Source organism: Cydia splendana, chromosome 11 (genome assembly GCF_910591565.1).
Source record: "Cydia splendana chromosome 11, ilCydSple1.2, whole genome shotgun sequence".
Lineage (NCBI taxonomy): Eukaryota > Metazoa > Arthropoda > Insecta > Lepidoptera > Tortricidae > Cydia > Cydia splendana.
The window spans coordinates 10338922-10354028 of NC_085970.1; the positions used below are offsets into that span (position 1 = coordinate 10338922).

The 15107-nt window shown below is 35.6% G+C and overlaps 1 protein-coding gene across 2 annotated transcripts in view; it reads right to left on the reverse strand.

The window, feature by feature from the left end:
* Nucleotides 1–7342: 7342 nt before the first annotated feature.
* LOC134794938 (uncharacterized) overlaps nucleotides 7343–15107 on the reverse strand; it is a 49028-nt gene continuing 41263 nt past the window's right edge. For both annotated transcript variants that reach the window (XM_063766807.1, XM_063766806.1), the window contains exons 2-3: nucleotides 13793–13928; nucleotides 7343–7884 (exon numbers count right to left, since the gene is read on the reverse strand). In XM_063766807.1, the coding sequence (XP_063622877.1) occupies nucleotides 7382–7884; nucleotides 13793–13925 (636 nt within the window). In that variant the 5' untranslated portion in view covers nucleotides 13926–13928 and the 3' untranslated portion in view covers nucleotides 7343–7381. The remainder of the gene's footprint in view (nucleotides 7885–13792; nucleotides 13929–15107) is intronic.

Sequence of the window (15107 nt, forward strand, 5' to 3'; positions counted from 1 at the left end):
CTTATACTGGTTTATATGAGAAGTACCTACTCAGTAAGCGATGATAATAATAGCCCTACGCACGTTCCGCCCGTTTTCCAGCGACGACTCCATAAAGGTCCTTTCAGCATATAAATGACGTAGATTTTCACGCCGACGCAAGCGAAAAAGGAATCGGCGCTGTATTAACACAGTTCATTCTTAAGTGACACTTAATCATGGTTTTTAATTCCTAGCAAATTAATGACTTTTGTTGAAGTTCAAACTGCCCCCATTCGCAACTTTTGAAAGGTCTCATAAATGCAAACAAGTTATACAAACAAAGGCAGTTCATTGAAATAATTTTAATTTAGTACGCGCTTTGACATAGGTTTGTCAATAGCCGGTTTAATTTCTAAAATAAATAAGGCCGTTTGATAAAATAAACCATTTCATTGAAATAATATAGGCGAGACTACAAATACAATAAATTTCCAATTTAAATTATAATTTTAATCAAATATAATTCCAAATCAAAACCTAAATGACATGCCAAAACTTGAATTAATTTACCCAAATAGTACAGCATACATTTTAAGCAGTAAAAAATAGCACTTCTTAATTATTTAACACAAGTTTCCTTGCTTATCTCACTTAAGAAAAAAATAATAAGTAGCTAATAGATTTGTATTGTAAAATTACCCAAACAAACGGCAAGGTTTTTTATTACTTTTCCATATTAGTCGATTGTACCATAATGCCATAAAAAACATCTAATTCAATCCTGTAAAACAGTCTCCTCAAACGATCTGCTGATTCCGTATGGTAGGCTAAAGTACCAGCAGTAAGCGCAGAAAACTTGTTTTTGGCACGATAAAACCGTTTCAGGCGCCCGTACCAACACACTTCTTACGTGGGTACCACAATCTTAGATGCTGGATTTCAGTCCCTATTACCATCGCATAGAGTCCATTTAAATTAAAGCGGCGTTGAGACAATTTTCAAGGGCAGGACATCTTTGAAGGTCGACTTATCGACTGTTCAGCTCCTCCATTTTATATAGCTCTAACATCGAAAATGAACGCTATGCTCCAGAAACCAAGGTTGCTTTTGTAAAAGATAGAGTGTAATAACTTACGAGCTTGTGTAGATAAACGGATTTTCGCTAGACGCTTAATAATTTCTGACAAAGCCAGGTATCTTGTTACTAAGGTTGTTATTGTCATTGCTTAGCGAAGGCATCACATCGGCATTACCAATGTAAGATTGACCTCAAAATCTGTAACGAAAATCTAATCGAAATCTGTAAGATTTATTATCAGCCCATATTATCCCAATGCTGGGTAAAGGCCTCCCTCTTATTTCTCCACGTATCCCTATCCCCTGAAGTCTTCCACCAGACCCAACAGTCTCCCAACAGTCTCTGTCAAAGGCGTCAAGCTCGTCCCGCCATCTTCGACGAGATCTACCGTGACGCCTTACAATTTGTGGGACCCAACGTGTGGCTGTTATGGCCCACATAGCATCGCTCCCCGAGTGTGACACTATCTTCATACCAAATTTCATATAAACCGGTTCAGCGGTTTAAGCGTGAAGAGGTAACAGACAGACAAACAAACAGTTACTTTCGCATAATATAAGTAGGGATGTAGTTATATTGTAGTACCTATGTATATCGTTGCCTAGTACAGTCAGCCTTGACGCGCTATTATTCTCTTTACAATAAAGTCGCGTCAAAATCATTTTGAATACCTCGCCCGCTTAGCAACTATTGCTGCTGGCTATACCCATTATACAACATACAACAATACCTCTGCTTAGTTTGTGGATAAGTCGATCTTTGTAAGATTAAAGCAAATAATATTGTATTTTTGAAGTCTGAAGACGCCCCCAATAGTAATTTACGTCTGTCAATTACCTATTCTCCGTGATGAAGTATTTTCCTCGCGTTACGGACGGATTATGAATAAGTTCCCTCATTTATGAAAGGAATTGAAATATTGTCAGATTTTCATTGAAATTTGTTATCTTGAAAAATCTAAGCGTTGCCAGTTGGGAATTTAAAGATAAAATGAAAGATTTGAACTCCAAATATAATAAAAAATGAGTAATGGCGCCTATTCATAAATGTGTCATTCATACACTTCAAAGTTATTATTTAGAGACTTTGATATAAAGAAGTCACAATTTATAGTTCGTTTTTTTAGCATTAGAAAGAACTTGAAAGAAGGTAAGCGATCTTGACATGTCCTTTAATTGAAAAACGCTTTTTAAAAATCAGTGCCTATTACTTATGAAAGCAGAAGAATATAAATGATCATATTAGATTCATAATTGTTACATATTTGCCGTAACTTATTTTTAAAATGTGGTTTTCAATTAAAAGACACATCAAGATTGTTTACCTTATTTCTAATGCTAAAAAAAACGAACTATAATAATAGGGATTTGACATTTTTTTATGAATGGTATCAATCGATCAGGTTTGTTTTGAAGATCAAATGTCTGTATGGGTGTCTTAATGAAATATAAAAGTCACAAATGATGGTCAAAGTCTGGCACCAGCACTTTACTGACGAAACGCTTCGAACAAAATGACAATACATCGTGAGTATCGTGACGTCACCATGTAACGTTAGAGGCCGTTTCGATATCTGGAAAATAAGGAAATTGTGATTTTGTCGGTGAAATATTGCGTTTATGTATATTGTTGGTATACAAAATTTTTTGCTCCAACACCTATCAGTTCTGCGAGCAATGTACCCCCCCTAGGGATATCGCAGGGACAAGTTGGATGCGACCGGACGCTGCAGAGATCATTCAGGGAGGCCTTTGTCCAGCAGTGGACGTCTTTCGGCTGATGTGATGATGTACCCTTACCCCCTTACCCTTGTCCCCTTTCTAATAAACTTTGATTATTTTACCCTTTTTTACACAGACTGCTAAAAAAATATTTTTATGCTTCCTGTGTTAACTTAGTATTCTTCCGGGTTGCAAATAGATACTTGTTAGCTTTGCAATTCAGATGCAATACTTCGGTATGCTCAAAAATTTTGCAGAATAGATGTCATCATTTTGAGAGAAAATTTACAAAGCAAAAGTAAAGATAAATTTTAAAACAACACAAATAAATCGCAAGCCATTATAATAACTTAACCATTCAGAGCATCCAGCCAAACGTTTCATTGACATTATTTCGTTGGAGAGTTATTAATTTGTCCCGGTGACAGATCGCTTGGGCTGAGGCCAAGGGGACAATTCTGGCAGAATATATAAGTACTAAGTAGACGAGTAGTCCATCTTCAAACGAAATAAAATACGCGCTCGCAAGAATAACAAATATCGAGTAACGAGAAGCTTTTAAGTCAGGGTCTGTACCTTAGATCTGGGTCTAAAGCCTAATTTTCTTGACCCTTATAGGCATGAATAGTCGAGTTCACATACATGTTTGCAATCCTTTGTTCCAATAATATATTTATACGCTTCTAAGACACAAAAAAAAATGTGTATGTTTAAAATATGTAGGGGATTTGAACGGTCGAGTTAGCAAACATCTTTACAAGCCAACATTTCAAAAATTTATTTACACGACCTTATTATCAGTGTTTTAGGGTGGTATTCCAGTTTCCACCTATCTAATGTGTGTTGCGTCTCACATTGTGCTTAACGAGAGAGTGAGACGCAATGACATTGGACAAAGAATTTCGACAGGTGGAATACCATTATACCACCCTTAGAGGCGTGTATAGACTTACATATATTTTGGAACGTTAGGTGAAATCGACAGTACCTATGGAAATAGCCTGTTTTCGAAGTGTTCGCTGACAGTTTACTGTCATTGTCCTTATACTCTGTTTCCGGTCAAAGGCTGTATGGCAAGTGTTTCTATTGTTGCACGCGCCATTTCGGTTTTGGATTTGGCACAGGCTCTGATGCAGGATCTGCAGTGTTTATGAATTTATTACGAATGTTGTTGCCGTAATAATTGTAATAAATGATGTTTTTTTAAGCTAGTCATATTTTACGCGGTAAAAAATATCGTTAAGTATAAAAAATAAATTTCGTTATCTGCTTTATATAGGTAGGTACGTATACATATTCGAACAATATAAATGCTGATAGAGTTAGATCAAGAGTCTGCAACAATGTTGATTGCACACGCCGTGCAAGTGCGTCAAACCGTTAAACGTCATAATTTCATAGAAGCTTGACGTTTAAAATAACACATGCACTGCGTGTGCTATCAAAATCGCTGTAGATTTCTCTTGGTTTAACTCTAAAGAATTTTTTGCGGTAGGGCCTGTTTTTTATAATATTTTTCAAACCAGGAGGGTATGATATATGTCATTTCTAGTGTACGGACAAGTGGTGGCATTTTGAACAGAGCGGGAAATGGAGTCGTTATTATCTACTAACTTTTTATGATTGAATGAATAAATTCAAATTTTATATGATATTTACTTTACTTATAAAATCTATTTCTCTTGCTCTCTCACATTCAATCAGTATACTTTTTAACCGGGTGCATTACATTTGTTATAATTACTTTTCATATATTATAGTTTGTTATATCGTTATTTTGAATAACGTAATAAATGGCATACTGCCATAATACCTAATTAACGGTATACATAATATTATAATTGGTATAATGGTCATAAGGTATATTTACACTTGGTCTAATATACATTGCCATAATTATTACATACTCTAAAACATATTATTTATTATAACAAGTGACATCACATAATTATTTGTGTGGCATTATAGTTGAATGACATAAATGGGTTAGGTTAGGTTAGAACTTTGTCCCTCGGTAGAATAAAATACCTAGCAAAAAAGTGCTTTATGTTAGATTTGAACTGCGGGCCCCGCAGGATCGAAAACCGTGAAAAAATTGGTTAGGTTATGTTAGAACTGCGACCTTCCTAGAATAAAATAGCTAGCAAAAGAAGTAAGCCTGCGTACTAGTTATAAAAAACATGTAAAACTTTACGTTATTATCTTATTATTAAATGAAATATGACAATAAATGTTATACAATATATGTATTTATACTTGATAAAATTGTATGAAATATTACGTTATACAAAAATATAATATAACAAATGTCATTATAAAATATGTCTATAAACTATTTAAAAAATATATTACAATAGGCATTATAGCAATGACAGTTTAGATGAAATCATAATATAACAAAGGAAACGTATAATAAAAATTACATTATAATATAAAATAATATATAAAATGGCGTTATAACAAATGTATGATAGTTTTTTTATAATTATATTAAGCATTACACACCCGGTTAAAAAGGGTACACAACAACCTTAATTAATTACTGGCCAAAAACTTTATAAGCTATAGATACGACAAAATAATTTGATGATGTCGATTTAGACAACTGTTTGCTATATTTGTTGTTGTAATACGCTAGGCTAATAATTGAAAACAGCACGACAGCAGAAATGTAAATGAAACAATATGAATGACCCACCAGAATCGTCAATTTTGAAGTGGATTGAACAATACGATAATCTTGTATATAACGATAACAATAGCGTGTACTGTATATCATGTGAAATAATTGTGTTAGCACAATTAGGTAAACATTGCAGCAGATACTTGAATAAATAAATAAATAAACTTTGGCACTACTTGAATAACAATGAAAAAGTGTAATAAATATGTTTTCGAAAAATCATTTAATCGTTATTCATCAATCATAAAATGCACCTAGGCGACTCCATTTCCCGCTCTGTTCAAAATGCCACCACTTGTCCGTACACTAGTCATTTCCATACAATTTATAACCTAAAAATGCCAAATGTCCCAAAATTGGATTGAATTGTCATCTATACTCTGTCAAGCCATTTCCGTCAGTAGAAAAGAGCGGCAAATTTAAAAAATGTAGGCGCGATGAGTTATCGTCCCGTAGAAAATTTTCTATTTGAATTTCGATGAAATCGATGACACCTTGCTGTCACCTCTATTGACAATGACTTAAGTTCCAAGTTGACATGTAGTGGTACCTCGTCGAGCACCAGTACGTTTACCTTATTACCGTACCTTTCCAGTTTGAAACATACTATAAGCGACCCTGCCTCTGAATATCAGCAAACTTTCGTGGAGAATTGTATATACATAATAATAAGTTTTTGGCAAAAATTTCATTATTGGTACAAGCTTTTATCGCTGACTGTAATTTTCTTACGACAGACAACTAATACTCATCGAGACAATTTTAAAAACCCCTAACACAATTAGGTTGCGTTGTTTCATCACAGAGTTCCTATGGCCACCTTCTGTCTCCATCATCAGATCAGCTCGATGGTACCATAATATTGCATTGTCATCCGATGTATACATGCATGCAAAATTTCAGCTCAATCGGAAACCGGGAAGTGGATCAAATTTAACTTGCAAGATTTGATTACAGACCGACAAACAGACAGACAACGGTCAGGTGAAAGTAAATAAAAGCTTGTAATAAAAGATATTATAGCAAACTCTGAATGAGAACTTTCTCATTATTACAGTTCCTAATGGCCGAACAATTATTCCTCAGATAATCATTATATCTTAAAGAACGACTTACAAATAGATTTGTAAGACGTCCGTCCAATTTTATTTGAATAATTAGAATTCCTTGGATAAGAATTTTTCATTTAGTTTTTCCGATATTAAATACTGTTTTTCAGGGATCTTTTATATTTCTACTGTATTAAAATTGAAGTCCTCTTTCTTTAGTAGCATCCGAACGATTTTATTTCTATAACATCTTTTATCAAAGGCCAAATATTCCGTTACGAGATAATTCCTGAGAATTTTATCAGACTTTTAATTAAAGAAAAACGAAGATTTAACATTATTTCGAACCAAAATGTAATTAACTCGTTTTATGGTTTGCGAGTATATAATTGGGGCATTATCGATGAAAAGGGACCTTATTGTCGATGGCGCTTACGCTGCTCAGCGTCGCGCGGCATTGTATTAATATCGGAGCATCGTTAATAATGGCGTAAGCGCCATCGACAATAAGGTCCCTTTTCATAGATAACGACATTACATATTGTGAAGTTTCGTGTAAAAGGGAACTTTGGTTTATGTGCGTTTGATGCATTTGTTACTTATGCCTGTCGTAGTAATTTTTCTAAAAATCTGCACAGCCCAGTCCAAAAACATGGCAATATTGTAATAAACAGTGCTTTGAGAATATTTTAAACAAAAATGATTCTGAATAAATGAAAACCATCGCAGTATTTAAGAAATTACTAAAAACCTCCCTTTTCCATTTTCATGAAGGCACAAAATTTCCATTGTCTGTGAAATTAACCATTATTTTTCTTTTATTGTTAAATAAAACTACACCGATGGATATTTATGTTAATTTATTATAAACTATTTAAATCGGAAAATCTTAAAAATTTGAATCAAAATCTGACGTTTCAAACTTCACGTTCACATCTTGCAAGTTTACTCTTCTCACTCCTCTTATATTTAACCTATTAGTAAGCACTTCTTCTTCAGCCTCGTTTATAATTTTAAAAATGTCTCTTTTCACTCTGATCTGCACTTCTGGTGGAAAAGTGTTTACGGTTTCACCTAAATTTGCAAAGAATTTGACCAATGTATTATTTTCAGTAGTCTCTTCGTTATTTCTCTCAAACTCTGGCACTGCATTTTCTGTGACGTCTACAAATTTGTCTATATTCGTTGATGAAGCACTATCAGTGTCGTCGTCTGGTTCGGTGGGATCCGTTCTTTCTCTGTTATCTATTATAGAGTCAATAAAGGCGAATATTTTTTCGTGCTTTATTGGTTTTATTTTTTTGAAACCTTGTGCCTTTTTTGTTTGACGTAGTTTTCGGGCTTTTCTGTAGTTGTCTCTTAGTCGTTTCCATCTGTCTCTGCACTCTTGAGCTAAAAATAACATCGTCGTTATAATTAGATGTATTTGTGTCATTTTCAACAAATGGTACCACTTGGCGCTTGCCATAAGGACGCTTTGACAAGTTATTCGTATAAAGATACAAGAAAATGTCGTCCTTATGGTAAGCAAGGAAGTGGTACCTTTTGCTTACGTAGTTACATAAAGAGTAACTCGCAACTCGTGTCGATTTAAAACACTCCGTATTTAAAGGACAATGAGTACTTTTGGTCCATATCCTCAATACTTATGAAACCTATGCCAAATGATAGCTTCAATGCTATCATTTATTTCATACTATGACAGTTAAGTCGAAGTCGCGGGCTAACATGGTCTTTTTTAGGGTTCCGTACTTCAAAAGGAAAAAACGGAACCCTTATAGGATGACTCGTGCGTCTGTCTCTCTGTCTGTCTGTCCGTCTGTCAGAGCCGATTTTCTTCGGAACTACTGGACCAATCAAGTTGAAATTTGGTACACATATGTAAGTTTGTGACCCGAATACGGACATGTAACGTAAACAAATGAATTTTAAACATGGGGCCACTTTTGGGGGGCAAATGAAAAAATTAAAAAAAAAAATTTCAAACTATATCATGTTACATATCAAATGAAAGAGCTTATTGTAAGGATTTCAAATATATTTTTTTTATAATTTTCGAATCAACAGTTTAGAAGTTATTCAAGAAAATAGGCAAAAAATGACCATTCCCCCCCCCTTATCTCCGAAACTACTAGGTCTAAAATTTTGAAAAAAATACATAAAATAGGTCTATACCTATAGATGACAGGAAAACCTATTGGAAATGTACAGTCAAGCGTGAGTCGGACTTAATTACAGTTTTTAATCCGACCCCTACGGATTTTTTTAAGAGATTTCACTCACGTTTCACATAAAAAATAAATTGTTAACAGTGCCGGATTCCTTAGAGTAGTAGTTTTCTTAGAGTAATTGGTGATAATTTTCTGATAAGATAATCATTTTAAATATTTAACGGTCTTACCTACTTACGAGTAATTGTAAGGTCAAATTAAAAATAATGTTTAAAAAAAAATTTAAATTGAGAGCTAGCTTAAAGTTTTTTGTAGTCGACTTTAATGGTTGAATTAATAAAGACTTTGTAACCAATAAGCAAAACAAGCACGTGCTTAGGGCACCACGTTCAGGAGGGGCACCAAAATGCCAGGTTGAAAAAGGTGAACAAATTTTAAAATTAGGGACAGACACATCGTTTTTACCACACGATTTTTTTTAGCTGTCCAAAAGCTAATTTGCAAAAATAATGGCGCGTAATTCTTTGGGAAACAATCGGTAGCAGTAAAAGAGTCGTGATTACATGCATAGATTCGATTTCAACCCACTCTTTTGCGGTTCGGCGTTAGGTCTTATGCGAGGCCTTCTGCCTTAATTACACTTGGGCGTGGATCCAAATCCAAGCTTTCCTCTTTCGCAGCTAGGCCTACTGCCTTTCTCACACTTCGCCAATTCAATTCCAAGCTCTGCTTTCTTGCATATTTTATTTTAAACAACCTCGAATATCGAAGCCTAAGAAATATCGAGCCCTATGCGAAGCTAGGCTGATAGAAAACTGTCCCATCCCTTCTCTGTATGAAATTCTGGATTCGCGCCTGGTTGGGACTAAAAGTAAAATTGCGTTTGTATATCGAAAAATTTTCGCGCTCGCTTCGCTCGCGTTTTCAATAACTTTATAAGGTATGATAAAGGTGACATTCGGGTGGCGACTGCAGCAATATTACTCTGTTGCAACGTTACTGCTGCAGTACTGTCAACTTCCGTGATAAAATGATGTGACTGATTTCCATACTAAAAGTAAAAATTTACAACTGTCTATCATATTGCGTTTTTATATCGAAAAATTTCCGCGCTCGCTTCGCTCGCGTTTCTATTGCTTTCTAAGCTATGATAAAGGTGACATTCGGGTGGCGACTGCAACAGCATTAGGTACTCTGTTGCAACATTACTGCTGCGGCACTGTCAATTTTCGTGATAAAATGATGTGACTGATTTCCATTCTCAGCTGTAACGCGGCAATGAACTTCTCTCAATTTACCAAAAAATCAATGTAATCTTGATGACCCGAGGGAGAGGGGGCACCTAGAAATCCTTAGGGCATCAACATATCTTAAGGCGCGGTGTGTAGTAAAAAGCGCTTTTTTGTCACCATATTTACAGACTTTTACAAGGATTTCATGCATTATTTTCTAGTATGTATTACTTCAGTCCTTGAACTATGTTATTGCTTGTCAGAAACACGACGGCTCATTATTTTCTCGATAGAATCTTAAGTTGAAAACATGCCTAACACTTTCTTTATTTCCTTATGTTAGAAGTACTACGACGAAAATGTATATGAAACTTACTTCAGTCGATAGCTTTTAAGTAAATCTTCATTATTGCTTGTCCTTTTATCGATACGATAATTTTTTCATTCATCATTTGATGAATTCAACATTTTACCTACTAAATTACACCCTACGCGGCAATACCTTGCGCCCATTCCTTACGCCAGTACGCCCGTGACCACTGTCAGCGTCGGACCTATGCTAGTTTAGCGGACGTTTCATAAAATGGGTAATCACAGTATAAATATGCAAATATGTTCTACACACAATGTTTTTCAACATACTTACGAAGAAAAGCAAGATAATTCTTAAATACGGTGACATTTCAGACATTCGTCCGTCATATTGTCATTTTATAACAAGTTGGGCAGCAAAGGCACACACCCATCTAACCAATCCGGAATTCAGTCACGATTGATAAATTGTGTAAACATATTTTAAAAGGCTATAAAATTAATCAGATTGAATAATTTTTAAACATAGATATACAGGATTCAAATATGTGGGAGTGTTTAGTGTATGGTGGTAACCATTTCAACACTTTTAGTTTCCGAGATACCTACATGCGTTTTTGTAGAAGTGGTCGAAAAATGGCTATAATGGTTTTGTGTTTAATTGGATTAGGTATTTACATTCTAAGGAAAATAAGTGTAAGTACAATTCTGCCGCCTTGAGGAAAAAAACCATAAGTGACAATTTTTGCGAAATTGAGTTATTGACACCCTCGAAATCAGGAAGAAAAATGTGATTTTTATATCTAGCAGTTATTTCTTTAGGAGCTACAGGTTGAAGTTAACAAAGAGACAAAAAAATACGAATTAAGAAAACGACGTTTTTTCGTAATTGTTCATCATAAATCATTTTTTGTGTTTAGAATAAGCAAGCTTAGCGACCTGCTCATGAAACATAAAAAAATGGTCAAGATCAGTATGGGTTCCGCATTTACCCGTACGTCAAAATAGTCTGATTGAGTGATTGCAAAACCAGGGGTGCGAAACTCCTGACTTCGGTCAAACTCGGCTCCGCTCGGCTCAGCATTGCTCCGAGCAATTATTAGGGTTGGCACCACTTGACTTCCTTTTGCGTGCACGACCACAGATAAGATAATCACTTGATTTTTGACAAACCTAAATAGCCGAAAGGGATAGTGCCATATATTACAAAGGGACAGCATGATTCGACCCTGAACCGCTGTCAAATTTCGTTTTTGTAGGAAGTTTCCTTTCTGTACGGTAGTACTATTAACTATTCTGTGGCAAAACCCAAAAACGGCTGGAGCGTTCAGGTTTGCTATATTTTTCCTTGAAAGTATACTAAGCACTTTCACGATTTTTTCATATTTTTTGGACATATGGTTAAAAAGTTAGGGGAACTAGAGGGGAAAACACTTTTTTTTTTTCAGATCGATTATTTCTGTACCTTTACCCCCCTCCCCCCTACACCCTCAGCACACCCGCTAAGCATGGTTATCTGGACACCACAAGGTATAACTGTGCCAATTTTCAAAATTATACGAATTGTTTCCGCAGATTTTTTTTTATTTCCTTGAGCTATTAACTAACTGGAATGTCGAAGTAGAAGTGTTTTTTGTCATTACAATCTTTAAATGCTTGACTTTTACTCGTCAATTCAAAATTGAGAATAATAGTAGGTAAGTAATTACAGTTAGAGTAATAATTCTTTTTTGTGAAGATAGCTAATTTTATCTACTTATTGGAGCTATGCATAACTCAATAGTCCCACAAATTATCTTAACTTTGCTAGTATTCTTCCTTATTTTCACTACCTACTTGCCCGAAATTGAGAGTTAGACCAAGTCTGCAACAATTTTGGTAGCATAGGCAGTGCAAGTGTTATTCATAATTTCATAGAAGTTTGACGTTTAAAATAACACTTGCATTGCGTGTGCAATCAAAATCGTTGCAGACTTTTGTTGGTCTAGCTCTATTAAACTTTTAATGTCTAAGTACTATTTTTTGTCTCATATTAATTTGGTATTATTTGATTAGATTCTCAGTTTGTCGCGGTATACACTCATATTGTATATAATTAATAATTATTTACACTCACCGTCTTACCTACCATTTTTAACTAATTTCATTAAGTACTCATCAAAATTCGAATTTGCTAATAAATCTTGTTCAATATTAATTGCCGGAAAAAATCCCGGAACTAACAATTCAGAATACCGATGTCGTCAGAATAAGGACGTAGACGTGCTGCGCGGGAATGGTGCGGTGCGCCGCGCGGGGCGCCCGCCTGCCCGTTCTACCACGCGTCTGCTTCACCCCCTTGAAAACGTAAAACTCGAGTATAAGAGCGCCTTAATCCGGCACTGATTGTTAAAAATTGTGTAATATACGGAACCCTTGGAACGCGAGTCCGACTCGCACTTGGCCGGTTTTTTATATAAATAGAACCCAGTACGGCAACGGTTTCACCATAGTATGTTATATTATAATAGAAAGAAAACGACACGTTATGCATTTTATTATCATTGTATTTATATTAATCAAAAAATAACATAGGTATTATATAGGTATCTACCTACCTACAATATTAAATTGCATATATATATATATGCAATATTGCATAACGTGTCGTTTTCTTTCTATTTATAATAAAACATACTATGGTGAAACCGTTGCCGTACTGGGTTCTATTTATATAAAAAAGACCATGTTAGCCCGCGACTTCGACTTAACTGTCATAGTATGAAATAAATGATAGCATTAAAGCTATCATTTGGCATAGGTTTCATAAGTATTGAGGATATGGACCAGACTCCATACTAAAGTGCCCATGGTCCTTTATCGCCACTCGCTGCTAATTTCCTATTTTGCGCACTTGTATCGTAATGTACTATTACCAAATTAATTTAGAAAGGGCCGTATTCTTGCGGTAAATGTGGTTACGCGTGACCTTGAGGCATGTAAACCTGTAAATTTGTAAACTAAGAATGAACTCATGGAAAAATTCACCAGGGTCGAATAAGTTTCAAGTCTAAATCACGCTACAGGATGAATTTCCATGTTTAATTTACCTATTTTACAAATTACGTTTTAGGGTTCCGTACCCGAAGGGTAAAAACGGGACCATTACTAAGACTCCTCTGTCCGTCTGTCACCAGGCTGTATCTCATGAACCGTGATAGCCAGATAGTTGAAATTTTTACAGATGATGTATTTCTGTTGCCGCTATAACAACAAATAATAAAAACAGAATAAAATTAATAATAGCGGGGCTCCCATACAACAAACGTGATTTTTTTGCCGTTTTTTGCGTAATGATACGGAACCTTTCGTGCTGAAATTTCTGGATTCTGATATATGAGACGACTTATTTTTTCTAAGTGGCCAGTCCAGGAATTTTCAATAGGCCAAGCACATGATTGGCGCGAGAGTATGTCGCGGCGAGATAGACTACCCGTCTTTTTCTATGTTAACAAAAGAGGGACGGGTAGTGTATCTCGACTATCTCGCCGCGAGATACTGTCGCGACAATCATGTGCTAGCCCGGCAGTATGCCTTAAGTATTACCTGTTTGATTTGTTCTCTTAGCAATATCCTGCCAAGCCGCCTCCCTCCTATGCTGGTCTTCATACTGCTTGTGTTCAGAGTCATACAGCTCACCGTGCTCCTTCACCAGGTTTATAAGTAATTCTTCATCCATATTCTAAAAATATATATTCTTAATGAGGATCAGAGCCCGGAATTCTCGTAGCATTTTTGAGCTGTCATAGGGACTTCTCGTTTATCGACTTCCGATTATACATATGTACTTATATCGATAAATACAGAATACAATATGTAATGTATAATGATTACGAGTACAAGTAAACAACATGCAGTCTTATCGCGAATGAGTGATCTCTTCGAGATAACCTTTGTATACCAACTTCGATGCAATTCTTGTTTTACATATTGTATTCTGTATTTATCGATATATTATATGTATAATCGGAAGTCGATAAACGAGAAGTCCCTATGACAGCTCAAAAATTGTACGAGAATTCCGGACTCTGATGAGGATAAACGCTATACTCAGATGGCGCTGCGATCGTTAGAAAATTGATCAATCCCCAAAATGTGACGTCCCACGGGTAAAGGTGACTTATAGCTGTTGGCTTACGCTATTATTAACGCCGCTCCTATACTATTTGCGGTGGTATGCGACGTAAGCGTCAGCAGCCATAAGGTACCTTTTCCGTGGAACGTCACAAAATTTGCTTGTTCAAAAGTTATACCATAGAGGGCATAGAGCAGCGGTCGGCAACCTTTTAGCAGCCAAGGGCCACATAGCAGTTAACGAAGTGGACGCGGGCCGGACTTTGTTAATATTTATGACTTTATCAGACATTTTCATTTGTCAATATTACATACAAAATAGCCAGGGAGGTACGCGGGCCGCAAGTGAGAGGTTTGCGGGCCGCATGCGGCCCGTGGGCCGCTGGTTGCCGACCGCTCGCATAGAGTAATATAAAGAAAGAGTGGTAACTCCATCCATCAGTTTTCTTATCAAAAGGCGCGTTATTTCGTAGTCGCCATCTAGCGTCATGTAGCGGAATCTTCAAGTTTTCAGACGTAAGTATCTGCTTGATATAAATTAGATCACCTACTAATTTCTCGATAAATATTATACCTACCTAATCCATAATACGCTTTCAAAATAGCTGTATTGTATTAGCTACACTACCTTTATTTTAATGTTATATTAATCCGTTAAAAATATACATAGGTACCTTTAAGAATCAATATTATTTCCTACTATTAAATTTAATATTGATTCCAAGTTCATTGAATAATAAATAGGTACCTAAGTTCACTGTTTTAATTAAAACCTTAATTTTATATT